This window comes from Nannospalax galili, unplaced genomic scaffold, assembly GCF_000622305.1.
Source record: "Nannospalax galili isolate Female #2095 unplaced genomic scaffold, S.galili_v1.0 scaffold1871, whole genome shotgun sequence".
NCBI lineage: Eukaryota > Metazoa > Chordata > Mammalia > Rodentia > Spalacidae > Nannospalax > Nannospalax galili.
In genome coordinates, this window is record NW_008330293.1 from 689,023 (window position 1) to 713,296 (window position 24,274).

At 40.6% G+C, this 24,274-nt stretch overlaps 1 protein-coding gene and 1 pseudogene across 1 annotated transcript in view; both read left to right on the forward strand.

Moving 5' to 3' along the window:
• The window catches only part of LOC103742334 (A disintegrin and metallopeptidase domain 3-like), a 78,603-nt gene that overhangs the window by 48,398 nt on the left and 5,931 nt on the right, over positions 1 to 24,274 (forward strand). The window contains exons 13-17 of the mRNA XM_008843388.1: positions 325 to 520; positions 2,063 to 2,150; positions 2,410 to 2,590; positions 11,406 to 11,492; positions 13,284 to 13,398. Coding sequence (XP_008841610.1) covers positions 325 to 520; positions 2,063 to 2,150; positions 2,410 to 2,590; positions 11,406 to 11,492; positions 13,284 to 13,398 — 667 coding nt within the window. The remainder of the gene's footprint in view (positions 1 to 324; positions 521 to 2,062; positions 2,151 to 2,409; positions 2,591 to 11,405; positions 11,493 to 13,283; positions 13,399 to 24,274) is intronic.
• On the forward strand, positions 21,637 to 22,356 carry LOC103742285 (annotated as a pseudogene).

Here is a 24,274-nt window from a genome sequence, read left to right on the forward strand (position 1 = left end):
CTGAGCTATCTCTCCAGCCCCGTATGTTGTATCTTAATGAGTGGACAAGCAAAGGAGAACAAACGCACAGAAGAGGAAGTGGAGGGTGAATGTGGCTTTGTGGTTTTCATTCTGCATGTCTTTTGAATGTCCTTGCTTTTCCTGACAATTCTCAACCAAGCTTTCTCCCTCTGCGGTGTGGATATATCACTGCATCTTTCATACCCCTTTTAGTTCATATTGTATGATAGTTCAAAGCAGTAAAGCCATTCATTGTCTCCCAACATTCAGGGCAATAAAACCTGGCTTAGTCTGACAAATACATGTCTGTTTTTTGTCTCATAGATAGCTGAAAGAGGAAAATTATGTAGGAAAAGTAAAGACCTATGTGATTTCCCAGAGTTCTGCAACGGATCATCTGAATACTGCGTGCCTGACACTCAAGCTGCGGACCTAGAACCCTGCAATAATGGGACGGCCTTTTGTTACAAAGGAATCTGCCGCGACCCAGACAGACAGTGCGCAGAGCTCTTTGGAAAATGTACTCCATGCACCTTTTTTCAGGGGTTACTTTTCAGTTTTAGTTTTTAAACTCTGTTTTATTTTTTTGGCAGTTGTACATATGAGCACTGTATTGACAGCACCCTCACCCTGCCCTCATCACCCCTCAACCTCTACATCACCCTACTTCTCAATTTTGTGACCTCTTCTGTGATTATTTCTATGTGTGTGTGTATGTGTCTGTGTGTGTGTGTATGCATGTATATAATGTATCGAGTCTAGGACTGACCACTTGGGATTGAATACCCCATCAAGGAGCTCTTCCCTGAAGGAAACTGATTGTCCTTCCTTCAGCAGCCATTGGTTTTCTGTAATTCTTTGTCTAGTGTTGGGACCTTGTAATATTTCTCCCATCCACACTGGCTTCTTTGATAAGTGGCAAGAGCTACATTGACCTGTGACCATCAGGATAAATATTTAGAACACATTAACAAGCTGCATTGGCTTAGGGAAGTGATGATAGTGGACTCTCCACTAGGGGCTGTGACTCCTCCAGCCACGTGTGCTATGCCATGTTTATAGTGCCATGAGTGAAGTCCCTCCTACTGAGGGGGTCTTAAGTCCAACTAGACAGCTGTTGGTTACCCTCAAGACAAAAGCGTCACTTTTGCACCATTGCAGATATGTTGTCGGGGCCAGTTTGCTGTTGTTCGTAGGTTTTACAGGCAGAAACTGCCATTGCTTGGCTTTCTCCCTTGGCAGCTGACAGCTCTATGAGATCTTATTTTCTTAGAGGAAAGCTTCCAGGTTATTCTCAGCTCAGTTTTTGAAGCGTGTAGTGTCTTCAGCAAGTTCTGGGAAATAACCAAAGGCTATGGCAACAGCCTATATTGTTTTAGGAGTCTCTTGGACTATCCTGACTAACAATTTAAAGGGAGGTTTCCCTTGCCCGACACTGAGATCTTTGTTAGATAGCCTTTAGTTACACACGAGCACATACAGATATATAGTATATGTGTTTTTAGATGATCTTATAAAATATTTCCCTATGTCTTCTTCAAATAGCCTTAGTATGATTTACCTCCTTCCACTTGTCTCTCCCTAACCTTCTCTTTCTCCCCCTTCCCCTGTTAATGCCCCCTCCACATTCGCAGTCATTTTAAGTCACAAGTTGATCTTGTAATCATACTGAAAATGTTGATCTACACTCACATTTGAAAATAAAATTACAAATCAAAACAAATTTGCTCTATGTCAAAAGGTAAAAGACCAAGTAACTGTAAAATGAAACCATATAACACGTCGAAGTTGAGGATGTGCAGAATAGGAGCAGACAGTGTGAATATGCTTTTAGAGAAGGAGGACTGTCCTTCCAACAATTGCTGCACCACAATACAAATCTTTGCATTCTGAGCAGTTTTTAGCCGATTCCTTCCCTGTCTCCTTCTGTATAGACCACAGACAGCACCTAATCTTAATAGTATATGACACCAGCTCTCTCAGTACTAATTTCCTACTCTTTTAAGTGTTTTAAATTACATTTTTCTTTTTAGCATGACTAACCAGAAGTTCTTCTTTTCAGATGCTAAGGGTTCTAATTATCAGTGTTCACAAGAAGTAAATATGCAAAATGACAAATTTGGAAACTGTCGTGGACGCTGTAATTCTACGTATGTACTGAGGGAACTATACACTTTCCGTGTGTGATGTGTAGCCTATGAAAAGCTCTGAAAATACAGGCAAAGGCGAGATGCACCTACTGTTTACAGTGAGGTCACATATTTCACCTTGTAATATGGTGCATGCCCCCAACAGTTTGATATTGTCCTGAGGTTTTGAGTTACCTTTACCCTTATCCTTATAGTTTTAGCCGTTATTGACTTAATACATTATGTTCCTACATGGTAACTCTTCTGCTTTATTTCCCAGTTCTCTCTTTTGTGGGAAGATAGTTTGTCACTGGAGCAGTGCAAAACTTGTGCATAGAAAGGATTTTGATGTCCAGTACACTTACTTAGGGGGTAAGGTGTGCATATCTGCACACATAAAAATACACGGAGAAGAAGATCTCGCCTATGTAGCTGATGGTACAGTTTGTGGTGATGAAGAGGTAAATAAAAAATTTAATTGATATTGTATGGTGTGGATTTAAGTATGAATGTATGAATGTTTGTGAGTGTGAAAGTGCGTACACATGAAATACTTCGATTTTATTTACAATTAGTGTGAACAATTTTTGCTACTTATTCATAACAAAGTACAGTGATAAATATGTAGGAAGGTATCACAATGACACACATTTGTTTGTATGCTAATCAAGAATTGATTTTGAAAAGGAAGATCGCTGGGCATGGTAGGGCATGCCTTTAATCCCAGCACCCGGGAGGCAGAGGCAGGCAGATCTCTGTGAGTTCAAGGCCAGCCTGGTCTACATAGTGAGTTCTAGGACAGCTGGGGCTACAGGGAGACACTGTCTCAAAAAGACCAAAAAACAAATAAATAAATAAAATAAAATAAAATAAATAAATAAATAAATAAATAAATAAATAAAAGGAAGATCAAAATTGCTGCTGGTTGAAGAAACATGCTGCTTTTCATATTTCTGTGTTGAGCGCTGTTCATCTGTTGGGATGGGTCTCTCTTATCCGATTATGCAATGGCCTTCTTAGTGACTTTTTCTTGATAATGTGCCTTTAGAGTATGAGTCCTGGGCTTGATTCCCAGCACTCACAAAACCCATCCTAGAAGAGCTACAATTAGAAAGCAGAGTGCTGACTGGGACTGACTCTCTAGAATGGACTTCTTACCTTCCCCAAGGGTCAGCTATTGTCTCGGCTCCACACATGGTCCTGTGTCATCCCCAGGCACCAAGAGGTTTTCCGTTCTTTTCCTATCACTCTTCCACTGTCCTGGCGAGTCTTTACTGGTGCCCTGCAGATGATATGTGGAAAGACAGTTTGAACTTCTAGAGATAGAAATCATAGTTTGGAAGGTTAAAAACTACTTTAAACTAAACTGATCTAATTCTTAAACTAAAAATATGTAATTATGAGGATGGAGAGATGGCTCAGTGGTTAAGAGCACTGACTGCTCTTGCAGAGGATCCAGATTTGGTTCCCAGCACCCACACGGCAGCTAACAACTGTTGATAACTCCAGTTCCAGGGGAATCTGAAGCCTTCTTCTGACCTCCTCGGCATTGCATGACACGGGTGTACTCACACACATGCAAGCAATTCACTCATACACATAAAATAAAAATAAAATAAAACAATGTAATTGTATTTAAGAATGTAAGTTCACAATTCTATATGTCTATTATAATTTTTTGAGTATTTCTTACTGACAAAACTGTACTATCAAACTTCAACAATACTGTGAAATTTATCATTGCTGCTGTAATGTGAGTTTGGTATTCACTCCCTTTCCAAATTCTCCAAGCTATACAAAGATTTTCAACATAATCATGTTTTTTAAGTAATGCTAATAAAAAATTTTAAAATACAAAAAAAATCATTATCACTTTCCTTAGGAATTTGGATATTGATATTTAAACAGGTTTTATCACGTTTGAGATCTAATCTTCCTTCTTAAGCCAGGATATGGAATACAATAGTATATATGACCTATAAACACAGAGAGTCAAATACTATACCAAAAATATCAGGGTGAGATGTCAACTTGTCAGGTTCCAGAACACCGTGAACAACAGCATTACTCTTGCAGCGATTGACCAAGTAGAAATAATTGAGTTATAAAGTAAATGATTTATTTTAATCTATTCCTGTTCTACTTCTTCCCAGACATAATATTCTTGTTGAAATAATTTCCCATTTTTAAGACACAGCGATAAAAAAAATTATGTTTAGGGACTGGAGAGATGACTTGGGGGTTAATAGCACTAACTGCTCTTGCAGAGGACCTGCGTTTGTTTCCCAGCACTCATGTAGGCGGTAACAACCATCTATAACTCCAGTTCTAGGGGGATCTGGTACCCTCTTCTGGACTCCGTAGGCATTACACATAACAGGTGCACTTACACACATGCAGGCTAAACACTCAAATACATAAAATAATAACAAATTGAAAAAAATGAACAAAAATAAGGTTTAAACTTCACTCGTTTTTCTTTTTTTTATAAAATTTCCAAGAATTCTAATATTGTATCCCGACTGGTAACTATGGTGCCTAAAAGCAAAAGAATGCCCATTTTGGCTAGGGCTGAATGTGAAAACTAATTAGTGACCTACATAGTCCCACAAAAAAAAATGTTCAAGAAGGTTTCACCTCTCTCCCTGGCAGTTGGAGACTACTGTTCCAATTCCTGCTCTCCACATCTATTGTATTGATTTTAACAAATTCTTGTTCTCTCTGGGCTCTCTCAGCTCTAGTAAATATGTCCAGCAAATGTGATCAGCCCTGTTTTGCCAGCGTTTTCTGGTGTTGTGTGGGATATGGCAGTAATGTTCAAGATGAGTTTGCACAATGAGAGACATGCAAAATTTATGAGGCATTTTACTACTGACAGACTACTGACAGATTTTAAGCTTTTTTATTTGTACATATTAATTGTAAAAAATAACAAGGTTCATTCTAGCAATTTCATGCATGTAGGAACAGTGTTTTAAGAAAAGAAATCCAAGATGAAAATGCAAATGAATAGTGATCATAGAATGAGAAAAGATCTCCAGTAAAGACAGAACAGCAATCAAGGAATGTCCAGTGATGCTAGCCACCCTTCAAAGGCTATGTCACAAAACCAAAAACACATTTCTATAAATATGGCAGTAAAAATACAAAAATGATGTGTTTTTAATACAAAAATATATTTTTGGTGTTTATCCCTGTGTCTATTTAAACTCCGTTTACAGCAATGAGGATTTTTTTATTATCATATTTATAACTTAATCATAATTCCTAAAGTTAAAATTATATTACATTTAGAGAAAATGGATATTGGCACTCTGTTTATAACAATGAGGTTTTCTGATTATAATATACAACTTAAAAAATACTGATTCGCTCTTAACAATGTTACAAAAATTGGTTTCTAAAACCAAGGGATTTGTCTCATCCTTTTGACATTTAAAGCCATGGTTATATTTCTCTAAATGCTAAATACATTTTCTTATTGTGAAAAAGCCTGAACTTGCTAAATAAACACTGTTTTACTAGGCCCATAAGTACTGTCATCGAGGTCCCAAGGTAACCCTGGTGAGTAACTTGTCCTCTTGGAGTACAGTGTCCATTTCATAAAGAGGAAGGTCAACACAGAGGAAAGCTTCCTCTAAGCTTCCAGGTAATGCCATAGTCAAGTATGGCCTTTGACCTTTCCTCACATAGACCTAATTTATTCTCTGTCTTTTCCACAATGTCCTCTAAAGTGGAAAAAAAAAAAAAGAGGTTAAATCTCATGCGCCTACTTCTTTTGCCAGTTACATCATTACCTTGTCTAGCTGCCCTCCCAGTTATCTCAATAATTCCAACTCAAAATAGTTTTAAAGCTTTTCATAGACTTCCTAAGTGGACCTCTACATGGTCTTAACGAGTGTCTTGACGCGTACATTTGTAGGGGGGCCCCTCTTCAGTCTGCATGCTGATCACAGTCATCCAGGACACTGTGGAGCAGGCTGTTTGGACTCAGTAACTTTGTCCTCAGTCATAAATGAGATGACGGCCTCTGCCCTAGAGACCGAGCCCTGACAACTCAGTCTAGATGAGGAGACCCCACCCTCATCCTACGATGTCCAGGTTCAGCTCAGAAGAAGTTAGACGAGTCCTTAAGCTTTATTCATCAGTCTCCTTCTCTACTTCCCTTTCTTGTTAAAACATTCATGTATGTATATATATGAAAAGTAGCCAGTAATGGTAGGTGTTTGGCTTGAGTTATTCTCTAAAACCTCCCAACAGGAGATTTCAGAAACTCAGTGCTTTGTGTGTGCATCTGTATGTTTAATATTTATAATTTGTTGAAAAGATGTCCTAATACAAATAATTATTGTATCAATAACTTTTTAGCACATTTAAGTAAAAGATCAAACAAAAACAATCCAAGACAGCTATTACGTTTGTGACTGGCTCATGCAGAGTGTTATTGCCCACCACCACCTCTACCAAAATAAACCTGGAGCCTGAGGTTGGTGAAGAGATAGTAATAATCACCTTCATCAATCACTAGTGACCTCACAAGAGTTAGAGCTCTGAAGTTTTGGGCCCCAACCAGACATATACCCAGGTCCTTATAGGATTTTCAAGGTCATCTTTTGACAGCAACCATATTGATGAATTTGAGACTTAGTACAGATAACAATGTGCACTTTTGGCTATTAGAGGAAATTTAAATAGTTGGTGTTTTACAAAAGCAGGTGTTTCCAGCAAGCATGGGCAAGGGCTAAGGCATTCTCAATGAAATGATGTGTTGTAGCACAATCTCAGCAGTGCGGTTAATTGTTGATGTCCATACCATTGTATGGACATCACATAACTGTGGTAATTTTTCCATGGTAATAGTTTCACTTCCTTATCAGCATAGCTGAGCCACTGTAGCTGCATATAAACCCAACCATCTGTAATAAATGATCTAAGCATACAAAGTGTAATGCTGTATGAATGAAATTGTCTCCTTCAATAGTTTCAGTGAAGCCCAGGCTTTGGAAACTAGGGCAGAGACTTTCTCACAAAAAAGCATTCCCATTTTAAAAACAGTGAAAAGGTATGTGGATTTTGAATGGGGGATGGGTGCATTTGGAGAAGTTCTTTGCTTTCTCATCTGCTTCTTTTTTAATCTTTAAAAAACTTTATTGAGAATTTCATACATGCATATAAAGTGTTTTGGTCAAATCCACGCCCACTCCCTGCCCTCCAAAACCTCCCATATCTCCCCATCACTTTTTTCTGACAACTTTGTGTTCTTTCCTTTCTTTCTTTCTTTCTTTCTTTCTTTCTTTCTTCCACTCCCTCCCCTCCAACTCCTCCCATATCTCCTCATTACTTTTTTTCTGATAACTTCATGTACTCTTTTTAAATGGGGCTTTTTGCTACTCTAACATTTCCTCCTCTGAATAGGTAACCCTAAAATATTTAAGGGATTAGATAAGAGCTCCCAAATGCTTTTGACATTTTTGGCCTTTGGAACAGAGTATGATGCTAAGAGGCCCAAGGACATTTTGACTTTTAGCCAAGAAACTGGCTACTTTTCTTTGGAGTCTTTTTATCCTAACTGCCTAGCCAATTCCTACTTCCTATTCTTACAACATCATCCTCTGAAGAGGTTACCCAGCTTGTAGATAGGGAACCAGGATGCAGACCTCTCTGGCTTCTTCCATCCTGAACAGGGATGGATGCAGGGTGAGGCAATTGGGGTACCCCTTCAGTGGGTCTACCTAAAAGACTCTCAAATTGCATAGCTCTTATCTGTAGGGAGAAAAGAAAGTCCTTGACTGGTGAAAAGGAGATGTGAAGGAGAAGTAAAGGCAAGAGTAGTTAGCATTACAAGTTCTACACAGGGAACTAGATAAAAGTCAGAACAGGGAAAATTTCAAATTTTCTTATGAGAATCCTTTATGATTTCTTGATGAAAGCTTCCAAAAGCATCACTCTATTGGGTTCCTCCTCATTTTTCTTTTGTCTGCCAAGGCTGGACTTGAGAGTGATGGCCTCAGGATCTGTTTTCAGGCACTTTGAGTGGCTAGAATCAGTGTCAGTTCCCTCACAAAGGCTTCTAGATAGTGGGAGAAAACAAATTTAGCCATCGTTTTAGAACAATAGCTGGTTGTCTCCCCTAGCTACAGGTGAGCACTACAGTATTGCAGACCAAGATTTGAAATCTTACATCTGAGCAGCACTTTCTGGTTAGGAACAAAATCATCAATGAAATAATTGTCTAAATAACATTTTATATGGACTTAACTCATTAAACTCTTAAAGAAATATACTGATCACTTTAATCTTTGATTATATTTTCCTTTTGGGTGTTTAAGACCATACAGTTTGCCCAAATAAACCAATTTATTTCAACTCTTTAGGTCATTGGAGGATCTGTCCTCAGGGGTCTCATGGGCTTGGGAGGAGACCCTGACTCCTTTCTTTTACCAGATCCATCATGTGAAGATAAGTCAAAGGTCCTGCTTGACCATGGCTAGCTTCACTTGGAAGCATGTAGGAAATATTTCCTCTGACTTGAGAATGATTGGTGGTTTCCCAAGCTTTATCTACATAGCACATGGTAGTTAAAAGTACCAGACTGGTGGAACTAACCTTCTTGGATGTTTAACAGCCATACTTGAGGCCTATATCTGGTCAGAGGGACTTAAAGGACAGTTTTTGCTCTTTGCCCTCCAAGATCAACTAATTTCCAGGGGACTATGGAACATCTCTCAAAACGTCCTGTAACTGTGGTGAGTCATCTGTCCTCCTGCTCAAGGAGGCCATGGAGAGCCCATGAGATGGACTTGAACCAGTGTCCAGTCTACAAAGAGGAGGGCCATCTCATCTGCTTCTTAAAGAATGTGTGGGATGCAGACTTGCTCTATCTTTCTCTTAGAAAATCACCTCACAATCTCCTGTGTCCCTGTTAACATACCAAGTTTGTAAGTAAAAAGTGATTGGCAAAGGCAGGAGGAAGCATCAAAATGTGTCTTCCCTGGAATTTAAAACCCCGTGCAAAAAGGATGGGTTGTTATGGATTAGGCGAAATGGAGGAAGGGAGGCTTGATGGGCTTTGCTGACATTGCATGTCAAAGCCCAGACCCCAGAAGACTTCCGAGTGAGGCAAAGTTCCTTCTTCCTGGTAAGACATGGGTCATGTTTTATAAATTAATTTTTATTTCTTCTCTGGAATTATTTATTCTGTTCTGTTACACATTGACAATTTGGAAATGGTTGGAGGATAGGACAGTGCTTTAAGTGGGCCTTAATCTGTGGTTCTGGTGAGAGTCTATAGTTGTGAGCATAGCGGCAGAAATGCAGGCAGGAAAGGCTGTGTAGATGAGGCTTGAGATGGAGGTGAGGCTTCTGTTGGGAATTAGAAAGAGGCCAAACTTCTGCACAAAGAATTTGGTTGTCATTTTGCCCATTCTGGAGGCTTTGTTGGAGGCTGAGAACTGAAGGGCTAGTGTATATGGCAGAGAAAACTTTAAGTCAGCACATCACGCAGGCAACAGAATGGTTGTTACTGACTGGTTTTAGCCAGATTTACTGTGGGGCTGTGGAAGTTTCCACCACAAGTTCAAAGGGAAGCCTTTGAAGCAGGACAGTATGTAGAATGGGGGGTACCTGGAGGAGCCCCCATAGAACGATGTGAAAAACTAAAGCCACGAAAGAGACTTCAGGCCGTTAGAGGCAGGAAGAATGTGTAATGTCTGTCAGGGGAAACTGTGGCCAGTAGCAAAACCAGACAAGGGCAAAGCCAGTCACAGAGAGTGGTCAGGTGGTTGTCACCAGGTGAGCTGTAGGCACGGAGTTATGCCTGCCCTGTGGGGCCACATCTGCCTTGATGCATCCTGGATACTAATCTGATCCCCATCCTACTTAAGTTTTCCCTTTTGGAATAGGAATATTTCATCTGTGCCCTTATAACTTATAAATCTTTCATTCATTTTCTTTAACAGGGTCTTGCTTTGTAACCTGGGCTTGCCTCAATTTCCTATGTAACCCAGGCTGGCCTTCACTGCCTTTGTGGCCCTGACTGGTCTCAACTTCCCAAAGGGAGGAGGATCCTGAGTTTGAGGCCAGTGTCAGCTGAACAGCACATTCTGTGGTGATCTAGCGAGATACTGGACATTGGCATGCAGCTGTAGTAGGCCCTAGTGGCTGCGCCCTGTCAGCCATCCTTCTTCATCCTGTCCCTGGAGCTCTTTCTCCCACTACATGAGCAGCAGCTCTTCAGAGCACTGATAGCTCGGCCCTCGGGGTTCCTCTAGCCACTATACTCCGTGTGCTTCCCCTCATATGCTGTTTGCTCCTTCGATGACCATGGTGACCATCAATTTTATCTAAAATCTAGAAAGTTCTTAACTCCTTCAAGGAAAAGAAAAAAGTGATGAGGAGATATGGGAGGTATTGGAAGGGAGGGAGTGGGCATGGATTAGATCAAAACACCCTATATACATGTATGAAATTCTCAATAAAGTTTTTGTAAAAGTTAAAAATGATAAAATAAAAAAACAAGATAAAATTATTTATTTTTTATGTGTATGAGTGTTTTGCCTGCATGTATGTAGGTGCACTAGGTGACTGCAATTCCCACAGAGGCCAGAAGAGGGCATCAGATCTCCTGGAACTGGAGTTAAGGACAGTTGATAGCCACCTTGTGGGTTCTGGGAACCTAATCTGGCTCCCAGGCAAGAGAAGCAAACATTACTGTTGTTCGTTTGTGTAGAAGAAGTTATTCTGTCCTCACAACCTGTGACGTACGTTTACATGGCCCTGATTTTAAAGATGATTTAAACTGAGATATGGAGAGATTCTATAACTTGCTCCAGGTCACATTGCCAAGGTGAAAGATGAAAAGTGTCTTCACAGTTGGAGACAATGCACGCATAATAGGATCCTAAAGTTCACGCCAATTCACTATAACGTGTGTGTAGTTCTGTTCCTCCAGGGGAAAAGTTTCATCTCATTTGCAAAATGCATATTTTATAAAGTATAAGAGCACACTAAGTAGTGATTCCTTATTTTATTAGAAAGCTGTGAAATATATCTTAGGCCATGTTGTATATCACCCCTGTCCAGAGCTTTTATATCAAATATAATTCTTTAATTAGACTTTTTATTTAAACTTTCTGTCGTTCACTTTTTAAAAATTTTTTTCATTTTATTATTTTTATTTTATGTGTATGAGTGTATTGCATGCATGCGTGTGAGTGTGCCCATGTTGTGCAACTCTGCGGAGGTCACTTTAACATTCTTAGCTTACTTGCTTTTCAGGTTTGTCTTCAAGGCTACTGCAGAAGTGTGCATAGCGTTCCAAAACACTCGAATTGCAGCTCAGTGGAGAAATGCCAAGGACATGGGGCATGTAACCATTCTATTTTTTTAAAGTATGAATGTTTCAATGCACATGAATAAACCATTTCCAAGATAAGCAGGTTCAGAATTATTTGATGTGGAAATTGCTTTTGTAAAATATCAGTTAAATAAGGAATGTAGATTCTACTATTCACACACACACACACACACACACACAATCTATATGCACCATCAGACTGTTACAGGCTGACTGGGAAAACTGCTCTAAATGATAAACAAAAATAAATTGTGAAAGATTCAGAAGTTTAGAAGTAGACTTATCAAGCACTATGTGTATTCTGTACATTCATGCATGCCTGCTTGTGCTATTGACACTGTGTGCATAGGTACGTTCTGTGTCCATCAGTGTGCCCAGTCATTTAATGTACCTGAACATGGCAGAGTTGCTGGTTCATTCAGATTCGTTTGATCTTTTGGCAACCTCAGTTCATTTCCTTTCATGAGTCTTTTATTCTGCATTCAAGAATTCATATAATGATGGCCTTTCAAATAGCATTTAACTGTTAGCGGGGCTGGCACAGCACACCTCAATGTGCATTTAGCACATACTGTTTTCTCTTTATGAGCACTGATATCTAATGAGACAAATATACGTGACATTCAAATTCTCTTTAGCAAGTCCTAGGCAGTTTGTATCCAGATATCTTGCATGAGAATGTACATTTCCTCATACTCTCGTGAGACTAGCTTAACCTCTTCTAACGTGCTGGATACATGGTTGACTTGATTTTATCTAGTAATTAATGATCTAGTTCTCAGCCATGAATGGCCTATTTCTATTTTGCAAATAGTGCTGAGTTGTGGAAATTTTGTAACATATTTCAAGCATACATTATTCTTTAAATGTGTGGTCACTGTCTTCTTTCAATCTGATGTTTATAGATGTTTATAGAGTAATGTTTTGTGTGAATCTATGTCTGGACTCTATGCTGTTCTCCAGATCCTCCTTTTCCATTTACTTATGATATTACTTTTTTGCTGCTGTGATAAACATCATGACCAAGACAATTTATAGAAGGGAAAGTTTATTTGGTTTACATTCCAGAGGGACAAGAGTCCTCTATGCAGAGGCATGGTGGGAGAGGTGACTGGAGCAGAGAGTTGGGAGCTCACATCTCCAAGTATGCACGAACAGGAAGCATAGAGGGAACACGAAAGTTGGACGCGAAGCTATCAACTCTCGAGGTCCATCCTAGTGACTGGCTTCCCCCAGCAAGACCACGCCTCCTAAACCTCCCAAAACAGTGGCACCAACTGTCCAAGTGTTCAAACCCTTGGACGCCCTGGAGAGCACTTCCACTGAAACCAGCATACTTGTCAAGCATGAAGCTTCTTTCTTGGCTTCTGCACGAGTGTTGGTGTCTGCCTCTGATTCCGCAGTCATCTCCTCTGGCCTGTTTCCTTGCGTGTTTCACGGGAGTTGTCTCCTACCGCTGTCACTTGTTACTGTAAATTAGTGATAAATTCTAAACTGAGGTCTTATGCCCACTGCTTTGCAATCGCTATACCTTTCTAGAATGTTATCTCAATCATATCAAGAATGTTACTAGTTTTATTTAGAAACGTGATAATTCTTTGGATTTTAAAAAGATAGAGCAAGCAAATTTACTGATCGCTATTATTTAAACTTTACCTTTATGTCAAAATTGCTTAAACTAAATTATAATATTTTAATAATTCACATGGTCTAATTGTCACAAATAATGTTTTGATTTTTATGTGATATATGAATGAATGTGTCTGATGAACTGACTTTCCATTTGGATTTTGTTTTAGATTTGCAACAACTTAGACAGTTGTCAATGTGAAATTGGGTTTGCGCCTCCAGAGTGTGACATGACACCATCATCTCCTGGCGGAAGCTTAGATGACGGATTTTGGCTGCCCATAGGTTAGTACCCACAGCAGGGTCTGCTTGCATAGAGGTACCCTACACCTCTGCCAGTCTCTGTGACTGTTGGCCAATTGATGCTTAGGTAGTACACTGAGGAATTTATAATTCTTCTGTATTTTAATTTACATAATCATGTGTAGGTATTTTAATTCTAACCAAGTAAGCATTTTAAAACCTCCCCATTCTCTAATTTATCATGAACCATTGGACATTTCTATTTAGACTGCATAGTATTCTGCATAAGATGAAGTATAGTGAATATGATAGGCTATTCCATAGTCTGTATTTCTGAAGGGAGCTATATCCCATGGTGTGCTAGTTTACAACCAAGTTGCATGATTAAAAAAAATATTTTTGCTTTGTTTTGTTTTGTTTGCTGTTTATTGATTTTTTTGTGTGTATTTCATACGGAACATCCCAAACCATCTTATTCGTCTTTATAGCTGCATCCTAAATGTCACCCTCCCATAGCCTCTCCTGTTCCCCACTGGAGTCCATATGTTCTGTCATCCCTATTACTGTCCACTGTGTTATCATTGCTTCTAGCCGTTCCCCAGTGCTAGTCCATCAGCTGAGTCTAGTCAGCCTATTTAGGGTTCAGCTCTTCCTTATCTAGAAGCAATCAATTGTCAACATTCCTTTAGATAAGATTGGGGTCTGCTGTTCATTTTCCCAGTTCTATGCTGGGTTACTGTCTGGGAGTCTCTTGGGCCATCCTGGCCAACAACTCAAAGGTATCTCCTGTCTGGCATTGTTTCTTGTTTCGTAGCCTTTAGATATACATATGGACTCTTAAAAACTTATATTGACCCCATTAATATTTGGTTATATTTTCCTTTTGCAAAAAGGGATAATTTAATCTCTTCTTTCGTTTGAGGATCTGTTCCCCAGGGGTCACATGGGCTTGGGAGGAGCCCCTGGCTACTTTCTTTTACCAGTGCCATCTATGTGAAGATAAGTCAAAGGTCCTGCTTGATCATGGTTGGCTTCACTTGGAAGCATGGAGGAAATGATTCCTCTGTGTTGACCCTCCTCTTTGTAGACTAGACACTGATTCAAGTCCATCTGGTGGGGTCTCCATGGCCTCCTTGATCAAGAGGACAGGTGACTCACCACAGTTACAGGACATTTTGAGAGATGATCCATAGTCCCCTGGAACTTAGTCGACCTTGGAGGGCAAGGAGCAAAAACTGTCCTTTAAGTCCCTCTGACCAGATTAGTATAGGCCTCAAAGTATGTCTGTTAAACATCCAAGAAGGTTAGTTCCACCAGTCTGGTACTTTTACTTACCATGTGCTATGTAGATAAAGCTTGGACAAAGACCAAACGTTTTCAGATAAACTTTGCCTAGACATATATTATGTTCCTTGATCTAGTTGTATGTACAATTTTCAGTAGGTTGTTGGGCTAATGTGGTTCCCTCTGTTTTTTTAAAACTAGGCATTATTTATCTCTTTCACCGTCGAACCCTTCCACCATGGTTTCCCCATTTAAAGTGCCCTCATTCTTCTCATTTCTCCCCTAATAATTTTAAGCATGCAGGGGCTGAAGAGATACTCAGAGATTAAGAGTTCTCATTGCCCTTCCAGAGGGCCTGAGTTCAGATCCCAGCACCCAAGCTGGGCAGCTCCCAAGTCCAGCTCCAGGGGACCTGATACCTTCTGGTCCTTTAGGGCACCCTCCCCCATGTGGAAGACATTCATATATGCACACACATGCACACACACAAACACACACACATGAGCAAAAATAAATCCTTAATAATATTTTTTGGTCTTTTGAGACAGGGTCTCTCTGCAGCCCCAGCTGGCCTGGCACTCACTATGTAGACCAGGCTGGTCTTGAATTCACAAAGATCTGCCTGCCTCTGTCTCTTGAGTGCTGAGATTAAAAGTGTGTGCTGCCACACCTGACTATAATGAAATCAGGAACCAGACAAAGCTGTCTACTATCTCCACTCCTCTTTAACATAGTGCTTGAAATTCTTGCAAGAGCAATAAGACAAGAGAAGGAAATTAAAGGAGTAATAATTAGTAGAGATCAAATTATCCCTTTTTGCAGATGATATAATATTATATCTAAAAGATGCCAAAAATTCCACCAGAAAACTCCTAGAAATTATTAACATGTTCAGTAAATAGGCAGGTTACAAAATTAATCTACAAAAGTCTGAAGCCTTCCTATATACCAATAACAAGCAGTCAGAGAAAGAGCACATGGAAGCACTCCCCTTCATAATAGCTGCAAAAAAAATAAAGTATCTCAGAACAAACCTGACCAAAGACATTAAAGACTTCTACAATGAAAATTTTAAATCCTTAAAGAAAGAGATTAAGGAAGACATAAAAAAACAGAAAGACCTCTTCTCTATGATTCTTTTAAAGTATAATGTTATTACTATTAATTAATTTTGCATAATGGTAGAATTTACCAGTGAGGCCAGCTATGGCCTTGTGTATTTTCCTTGTGGAATGGGTTGGTTTAAAGAAGATTCAGCATGTTTTTTCAGTATAATAATATTCAAATTTATATATTCAAAAATTTATATATATATATAATTTTTTGGTAAGGACTATCAAATCAAATTTATGTGCCCTAATGCCCTTCCGTGTGTGTCTATCCACTAAAGTGATATGCCCAGAGTCACACTGTTATAGGAAAACCAACTCTCCTCCTTCCACAGCCATAGGTGGCCAGTAGTTGCTCAGTTAGGATTGGGCTTTCTTACTCGCTTCCCCACCTCTATGCTGGGATTTTGTTTGGCTTGAGCTTACGTGGGACTTGTCCATGCTGTCACCATTGCTGTGAGTTCATATGAACAACTGACCAGCTGTCTGGGAACCTGTTTCCTTGTGGTCATGTACCACCTCTGGCTTTTACCATCTTTGCTGCCCCTCTTCTGCAATGATCCCAGAGCCTTGGGAGGCGGAAGTTTTGACACAGGTGTCCTAGCGAGGGATAAGCACTCTGCAGTCTCTTATTCTCTGCAGTTTGGTCAGTTATGGTTCTCCACATTATTCACCATCTGCTGCATGCGGAAGCTTTTCTGGCATGAGTTGAGAGATGCATTTATCTATGGATTAGACGACAAATTGTTAGGAATCAGTTTAATGCTGTGTTTATTTTGCCGAATAACAGTAGTAGGCTTTCTCCTATGGCCTGTGACATGCTTAGCCTGTATATCACTGTCAAGTACAGGCTCTGTTTTATTAAGCAGACACTAAATCCAATTATAAAGTGGATGGCTATTCCCTTAATATTCCTGCCACTATTGTATCAGTGGGCAGATCTTGCCAGGCCGGTTGTGGCTCACATGACTTACAGCTTAGCAAGGTTTGATTACGTTTACCTGCCAGTAGCATGCACAGCACCTTCCAGCACCATGGAAACCAGGAGTGTGGATGAAGCTTGGAGGTAGCACCAGCTTGACTTCTGTGTTTGTTCTACAACTCATACACGAAGTGTCTTCAGCATTAGGGTCTTACTGCCATGTTATGGTGGATAATCGAGAACAAGTGTTTGAGGGTCTATGGGATCCTCCAGTCAGCAACTCCAAAAGAAGTCCATTCTTTGCATTGGGCTTTTTTATTTTCTAGCCTGTGGTGTCTGGTAGAGGCATTGTTTCCCTGATACCCTACACCTGTTATAAGGTAACTCCATTTAAACTTTTAGAATACCGTGTGTGTGTGTGTGTGTGTGTGTGTGTGTGTGTGTGTGTATTTTAAGAAGTTCCTACAGTAATGTTTCCATATGACTTTTTCCAAAGGAGTTTAGGGTCAGTTATCCTTTATACCCCCACCCTCCCCTCCCATTCCTTATCCCATTTGTCTTTCATAGTCCTCTATGCTCCTTTCCACCTTTCTATCACTGAATTCTATCCCACTTCCCTTGTTGTCCCATCCCATGTCTCCTTACTGGTTTCCTGATTTCTGTGGATTTTCCAATTGAAAAAAACATATTCAAAGATTGAAACCTGGCATTCTTTTAGGAGATATAACATGTGATGTGTGTCTGACTGAGCCTGGGTTGCCTCACTCAGGATGATTGTTTACAGCGTCATCTTACAATTGTGAATTTCATAATTTCATTTTTAACAGCTGCACAGTATTCCATTGTGTAAATGCACCATACTCTCATTATCAGTTCGTTAGTTCATGAACAGCCAGGCTATTTGTACTTCCTGGTTATTGTGAATTGAGCAGCACTGAACGTGGATGAATTGGTGGATGAATTGGTATCTCTATAGTAGGATACAGAGCCCTTTGGATCACGTGGTAGAGCTATTTCTAGCTTTCTGAGGAGCCTCCACACAGACTTCCAGAGCGGCTGCACCAGTTTGTACTCCCACTAGCCATGAATAAGTGTTCCCCTTCCCTCACATCCCCACCAGCATTTGTCATCCTTTGTTTTTTGGAGCTTAGCAATTCTGACTGGGGTAGGTTGAAATTTCAAAGTAGTTTTAATGTGTATTTCCCTGATGGCTAAAGATGTTAAACATTAAAATTCTCAGCCATTTGTGTTTTATCTTTTGAGAACTTTGTTTAGCTCCTTACTCTAATTTTAATTGCGTCATTTGGTTTCTTGATGTTTGTTTTCTGTTCTTTGCGTATTCTAAATACTAACCCTCTGTCAAATGTATAGTTGGTGAAAAAATTTTCCCATCCAAAGGCTGCCTCTTCACTTGAAGTGGATGTGAATCTCTCCTTTGAAATTGTCGTTAAGGCAATGAATTGGTTTTCCTCTTCCACTGAACATCTACTTATAGCCACTCAGGTCCCTCAAAGTCATGATTTCAAATTCTTTTTTGTGTAATTCATAAACTTTCACTGTCGCCAGTTATTGGAGGATTATTACTACCTCTTGCTGTTCATTTTCTTTGAGTTTCATTCCTGTGCTCCTCACATGGACATCTGTGCATCTGGAGAAGCCATGTCACTTCCACTTTTATACAGTGGTGCATGAAGATGGTCCCGAGGACTCTGCTCACACACAGTGCCGTGGCTCTGGCTTCAGGTAGCTCAGTTGTGCAGCACTTGTTCCCTCAGCTATAATCACCAACAGGGATCCTTACAGGCACATCAGTGGCCTGGGCTGCAGAAGATTGTGTGACTTAGGTTTGAGGAGTCAGGCTGCTTCACGTAATACAAGGCAGGCATTCAACTTGCCTTTTGAACTGTATTTGATCCTCTGTTGGTGGTGTCTGGGCTGTTTTGTTCAACATTGGTTGTATAGACCTAGATGACAGGAGTGGTACCAGGTTTCACATTGTCTTTCCTTTGAAGGGAGGATACCACATGGGCTCAGGCACCAGGTCACAACTGTTGGGTTGGAGCTAGGGTTTCAACAGCTAGGTTCAGAGTGCTGCGTCTCTAGGATGAGAGTATGGAGAATCTTCTAGGAAGTTGTTCTTGGGAGTTGGGATCTATAATAAGCCCTTGGATAGGGAATTATGAATTTCTTTGTGAGAACGACTCAATGAAGGAGGCACTCCAGGTATGGAGAAATTCAGTACCTGCAGACCCTAAAGCAGACTGTAGTGCAGCAATGTCTCAGCGTTTTATGATGTGACCATACAGCACTAGCTCAGGTAGTAGCGTGCACCGTTTCAGCAGTTTCTGTAGAATAATGCAGTATATTCAAACAGCTCAAAGAAGACATGAATATATTCCAAAAGAACAAAAGCCAAGAGATACATAAAAAGGAGGTCAATCCAAATATGAAGATAGAATTAAACAAAGAGATGAGTTGTTGAAGAAAAACAAAACTGAAATGATTCTGAAAATAAAAACCTCAACAGGCATATAAAAGACTCAATGAAAAACCTCACTGATAGAATAGATCATGTAGGAAACAGACAACGTGGACTGAAAGACAAGGAGAGTAAAAATCAATGGTAAATCTCAAAAAATATATAAACAGAATGTGGGAGAGCTCTGTAGCACCATGAAAAGCCCTAACCTTCAGATTATATGCGTGGAAGTATAAGGGTACCGTGGAGACAGCATCGAGAATATTTTCACAAAATCACAGAAGAGAAGGTCCCAGATCTAGAGAAAGAGATGCTCATCCAGTCCCACAGAACTCTAAATAGAGGGAAAAAAAAAACAGAACATAACACCTCCCATCATATTATAGTTAAAACATTAAAAATACAATATTAAAAGCTGAAAGAATGAAAGGTCAAGTCACTTATAAAGGAAAGTCCATCAGGATAATACCCAATTGTTATAAAGAAATATTTAAAGTGAGAAGGACCTGAGATGCATCCCAAGTTCTGAAAGACTGCAATTGTCAGCCTAGACTATTATACCCAGCAAAACTATCTTTTAAAATTGAAGGAGAAATTAAACCCTTCCCTGATTTAAAAAAAACAAACAAACAAACAAAGGAATTTATGGCTACTAAGCCAGTTCCACAGAGGATGCTGGAAGGAATTGGAAGGAATACTTCAGTCTGAAGATAAGGATGTATCCAAGGGGTTACAGGACATAAACAATTCCAGAACAGTTCACAAAGTAAATCTCAACAAGAACAGGAACATTACAATAGCATTGTGCCTTGTTTCTGACCATAATTGAAGAAAGCTGGGTATAAACAGCAGTAGAAACTACAGAAATCATACACAGTCATGGAAACTAAACACCATTCTGTATGGTAATTGGGTCATGGAAAAAAAATCAAGAAATAAGTTTCAATATTCCTAGAACTGAGTCTCATGAAATCAAAATTGTGCTGTTTGTCAGCTTGACACAAAATGGAGTCACCTGGAATTTCTGCCACTGGATTGGCCTGCAGCTATATTTGTGCGGCATTTTTCCTAACTGCTGATTGGTGTGGGAGGTCCAGGCATCCTGTGGGAGGTGCCATCCCTAGGTAGGTGAGTCTGGGATATATGAAAAAATTTACCTAAGAAAGCCACAGAAGGAAGCCAATAAGCAGTTTTCCCCTGTGGCCTCTGCCTCAGCTCCTCCCTCAAGCTTCCTTCCTTGGCTTCTCTTGAGCATGGACTAAAGCTTGTAAGAGAAAGTTGCTTTTGGTTGGTGTTTTATCATGGCCAATGTGAAGCAAACTAAAACAAAAACTGGTATCAGAGAGCAGGGTATTGCTGTGATAGAACATACCATACTGTTTTTAAGAGGACGGTTGGAAGCATTTAGAACGTTGGGCTGGAAAAGTCATTGAGTGCTCACAGATTAATGAGCTGTTGTGGGAACTTGGGAGATAACACTGAGAGCAATGTAGACAATGGAGATGAGGCTTATAAAGTTTCAGAAGGAAGTTTGAGAGTCTGTCAACGCCTCTATCAGAGCCATTCATGTGATATATTTTTGAACTGAGAATCTGGGATTTCTAGTCAGCTGGTACTAAAGAATTAGCTGTGATTAACAAGAGACCAGAACCACGGGAGTGAAACCTTTGCTTTGCTGGAACAATAGATGTTGGTCAGGTAGGGCTGCAGAAACTGGGAGTGTTTTCTCAGGGTCAGCACACAGACACTGTGGTTCAGAGGGGACCAAGGTGTCATCTCAAGCTCAAAGATGAACTTAACAGTAAGAGGCTCCCACATGATACTGGTTTTGATGGCATGAAGGAGTCATGGAGAGCAGCTGAGCCTTGGCACTGTGAGAGGTCAGGAACAAGCACTGGGAAAGGTATAGCCTTAGTTATAGTGAAAACTCCAGAACTGAAGGGGACTTGGAGAGACTATGAGGCTAGGGACCTATGTGAGGCCAGGAGAAGGTGCAGCCTTAGTTGCAATGGAGACCCTGGCATAATGGAGATGCCAGGCAGGATCTAGAGATGACCACCAAGGAGACTGGTATGTGTGGTGTAGGGCCAGCCTGAGCCTACAGAAAAACTGTGTGTACTGCAGAGGCAGAGATGGAGAAGTGGAGCTGCCAGCACTTTTTGGAGCCCAGAAAATTGTGAGTCCCATTGTATCCATTGAGCTACAAGGTTTAGCTACACTATTGGACTTTGGTTTTGCCTTGATCTGATTCTAATTGTGCCCTGCTTCTTCCCTCTTGGAATAAGAATGTATGTAACTCAGTTTTGGTTTTTTTCAAGAGACCACAGTTAAAAGACTTTGGATTTTTTTAAGGAAAATTTAGCTGCAGCTGATTTCACTTTCCCTGAATCACAGCACAGGGATATCCAGAGAAGGCTTCTGGGCTAAGCAGTGTGATCTGGAGAGCTCCACTGTATAATTTGATCATTCTTTCTCCTGTTCTGCTCATGAGTGTCAGCACAGTGCGTTCATGTGACCTACTCATTGGCAAAAACAATCCCGTGGTACTCAAGAGCATTGCTGTGACCTTGTCCATCAATGGCTTTGTGACTGGTGTCTCTACAACCTCAAACTATGAGAATGAGGAGAGAAGGCCTTCTTTGTGTTCCCTCTGGATGAAGACTCTGCTGTCTACAGTTTCAAGGCCTTGGTGGATGGCAAGAAAATTGTAGCGCAATTGGAGGACAAGAACAGGGCCCATTGCATGTATGAGGAAGCCCTCTCCCACGGATACCAGAACCACTTACTAGAAGAGGACAAGTGCCCCAGGGATGTCTTCTGTTGCAATGTAGGGAAACTCGAGCAGGATCAAAGGTGGCATTCACCCTGAGATAAGTGCAGGGTGTGCCTCTGAAAGCAGATGGGACCCTGAGCTCTGTGCTCCCAGCAATCCTGAATCTGAGATTCTGTCTCTCTGATCTATGTGTGGACAGTTTCCTGTATATGAAGACTGCATCGTCCCTTTGGAGGACCTGCCTTACACACTTGGTGTGGTGGCCGCCATCAGCTCTCAGCATGGCACCGAGAAGGTCCAATCCAACTGCTCCTTGAGCTCCCCTGAGTACCTTGGAAAAGACAGGACTTCTGCTCAGGTTTCTGTGACTGATGGACACAGGTTTGATTGGGATGTAGAGCTCCTGATTTACTGTAGTACAGCTCCAGTGTAGCTGTGGAGGTAGGGTGCCTGAAATGGAGCTAAGTAGTTTGATGGGAGATACTTGATATCTGGGAAGTGTAAACCCTTGAACTCTTAAAGGAATATACTGAGAGGAAGGCGGATCTCTGTGAGTTCGAGGCCAGCCTGATCTACATAATGAGTTCCGGGACAGCTGGGGCTACAGGGAGACCCTGTCTCAAAAAAACAAAACAAGACAAAAAGAAATATACTGATGACCTTACTTTTTGGTTATACTTTCCTTCTGGCTATTTAAGACCATACAGTTGGCCCAAATAAATCAATTTATTTTTACACTTAAGGTCATTTGAGGATCTGTTCCTCAGGGGTCACGAGGGCTTGGAAGGAGCTTCTGGCTCCTTTCTTCTACCAGTTCCATCTGTGTGAAGTTAAGTCAAAGGTCCTGCTCAATCATGCCTGGCTTCACTAGGAAGCATGAATGAGATGTTTCCTCTGAGTTGACCCTCCTTTTTGTAGACTGGACACTGGTTCAAGTCCATCTCATGGGGTCTCCATGTTCTCCCTGAACAAGAGGACAGGTGACTCACCACAGTTACAGGACATTTTGAGAGATGCTCCATAGTCCCCTGGCACTTGGTTGACCTTGGAGGGCAAGGGGCAAAAACTGCCCTCTAAGTCCCTCTGACCACATTAGTATAGGCCTCAAACTATGGACATTAAACATCGAAGAAGGTTAGTTCTACCAGTCTTGTACTTTTAATTGTCATGTGCTATGTAGTTAAGGCTTGGGTAAAAAACCAAATATTCTCAAAAAACCAAATATTCTCAGATAAACCTTGACCAGATATATATTTTATTCCTTAAATGGGTTAACTAAAATATGACCTTAGAAATTTTAAGATTATGTGTATATTATTTTTGTCTCATCCTTTGTATATCATAACAAACCTACACAGAACTTCATCACTTGCTTAGGCTTTCTCATATTTTCTGTTTTAGAAAATATCTCCATTCCCATATCTTTTTAACATCTTTTACATACCCGTTTTTTACAGCACTTACAAGTAAATTTTCCTTCTGTTGAAAGAATTATTTTCCTGGGGATACTAAGCAATGCTTATTCTCTTTTAAGGTTCTAGTGTCAAACCAATGTTTGATTAAAGTTTTACTGGGGAACCAATGAATTTACTGAGCTTACTTACCAGGATAACTGAGGGGTTGCTGAGGTGTATGTATGACCTGAGGGTTTGCACACTGGAAAGCCTTAACCCCGCATGGGCCATGCCTTCTCTTCCTAGCCTTCTCCAGATTGTATACTTTAGCCCTCCCCAAATCCAGGAGGCCATGTGTAATGAATGAGCATAACCATCAACAAGGCCAATCATGACGTTGTTTAGCGATCAGGCTCAGCTGAAGTAATGATGATGGTAGTTATTTCATGCAGAAGGGACTGTATAGCATCATCTAATTAAAGGACCACCATCTAATTAAAGGATCTTGGGGCTCTCAGGCAGTCCCCTGTGTTCTCAGGTTCTCTGCCAGAAGGAGGCTAGAGAGAGGCCAGAAGTCGGCACTCTCTGGCGGTCTGCTGAGATCAGAGCCACTACACCGATGGAGGTCGGAACCCACCCTCTCAGGCTGTCTCTAGCCATTTGTTTTAAATCCCATTGGATATAATTTCTTGGTCTCTGTGTTTCCCCTGTACCAAATGTTGTTGGTTACAGAAACTGTTTCCGTGCATGTACTTAAGTGTATCCATGTTGTACGATGCCCACAGAGGTTAGAAGAGGGTGTTGTATCCCCTGGAACTGGAGTTACAGATGGTTGTTAGCTGCCATGTGGGTGCTGAGAGCCGAATCCAGGTCCTCTGCAAGAGCAACCATTTGCTCTAAACCACTGAGCCATCTCTCCAGCCCAAACTGGTATTTTTAAGAGACTGTGGGACTATT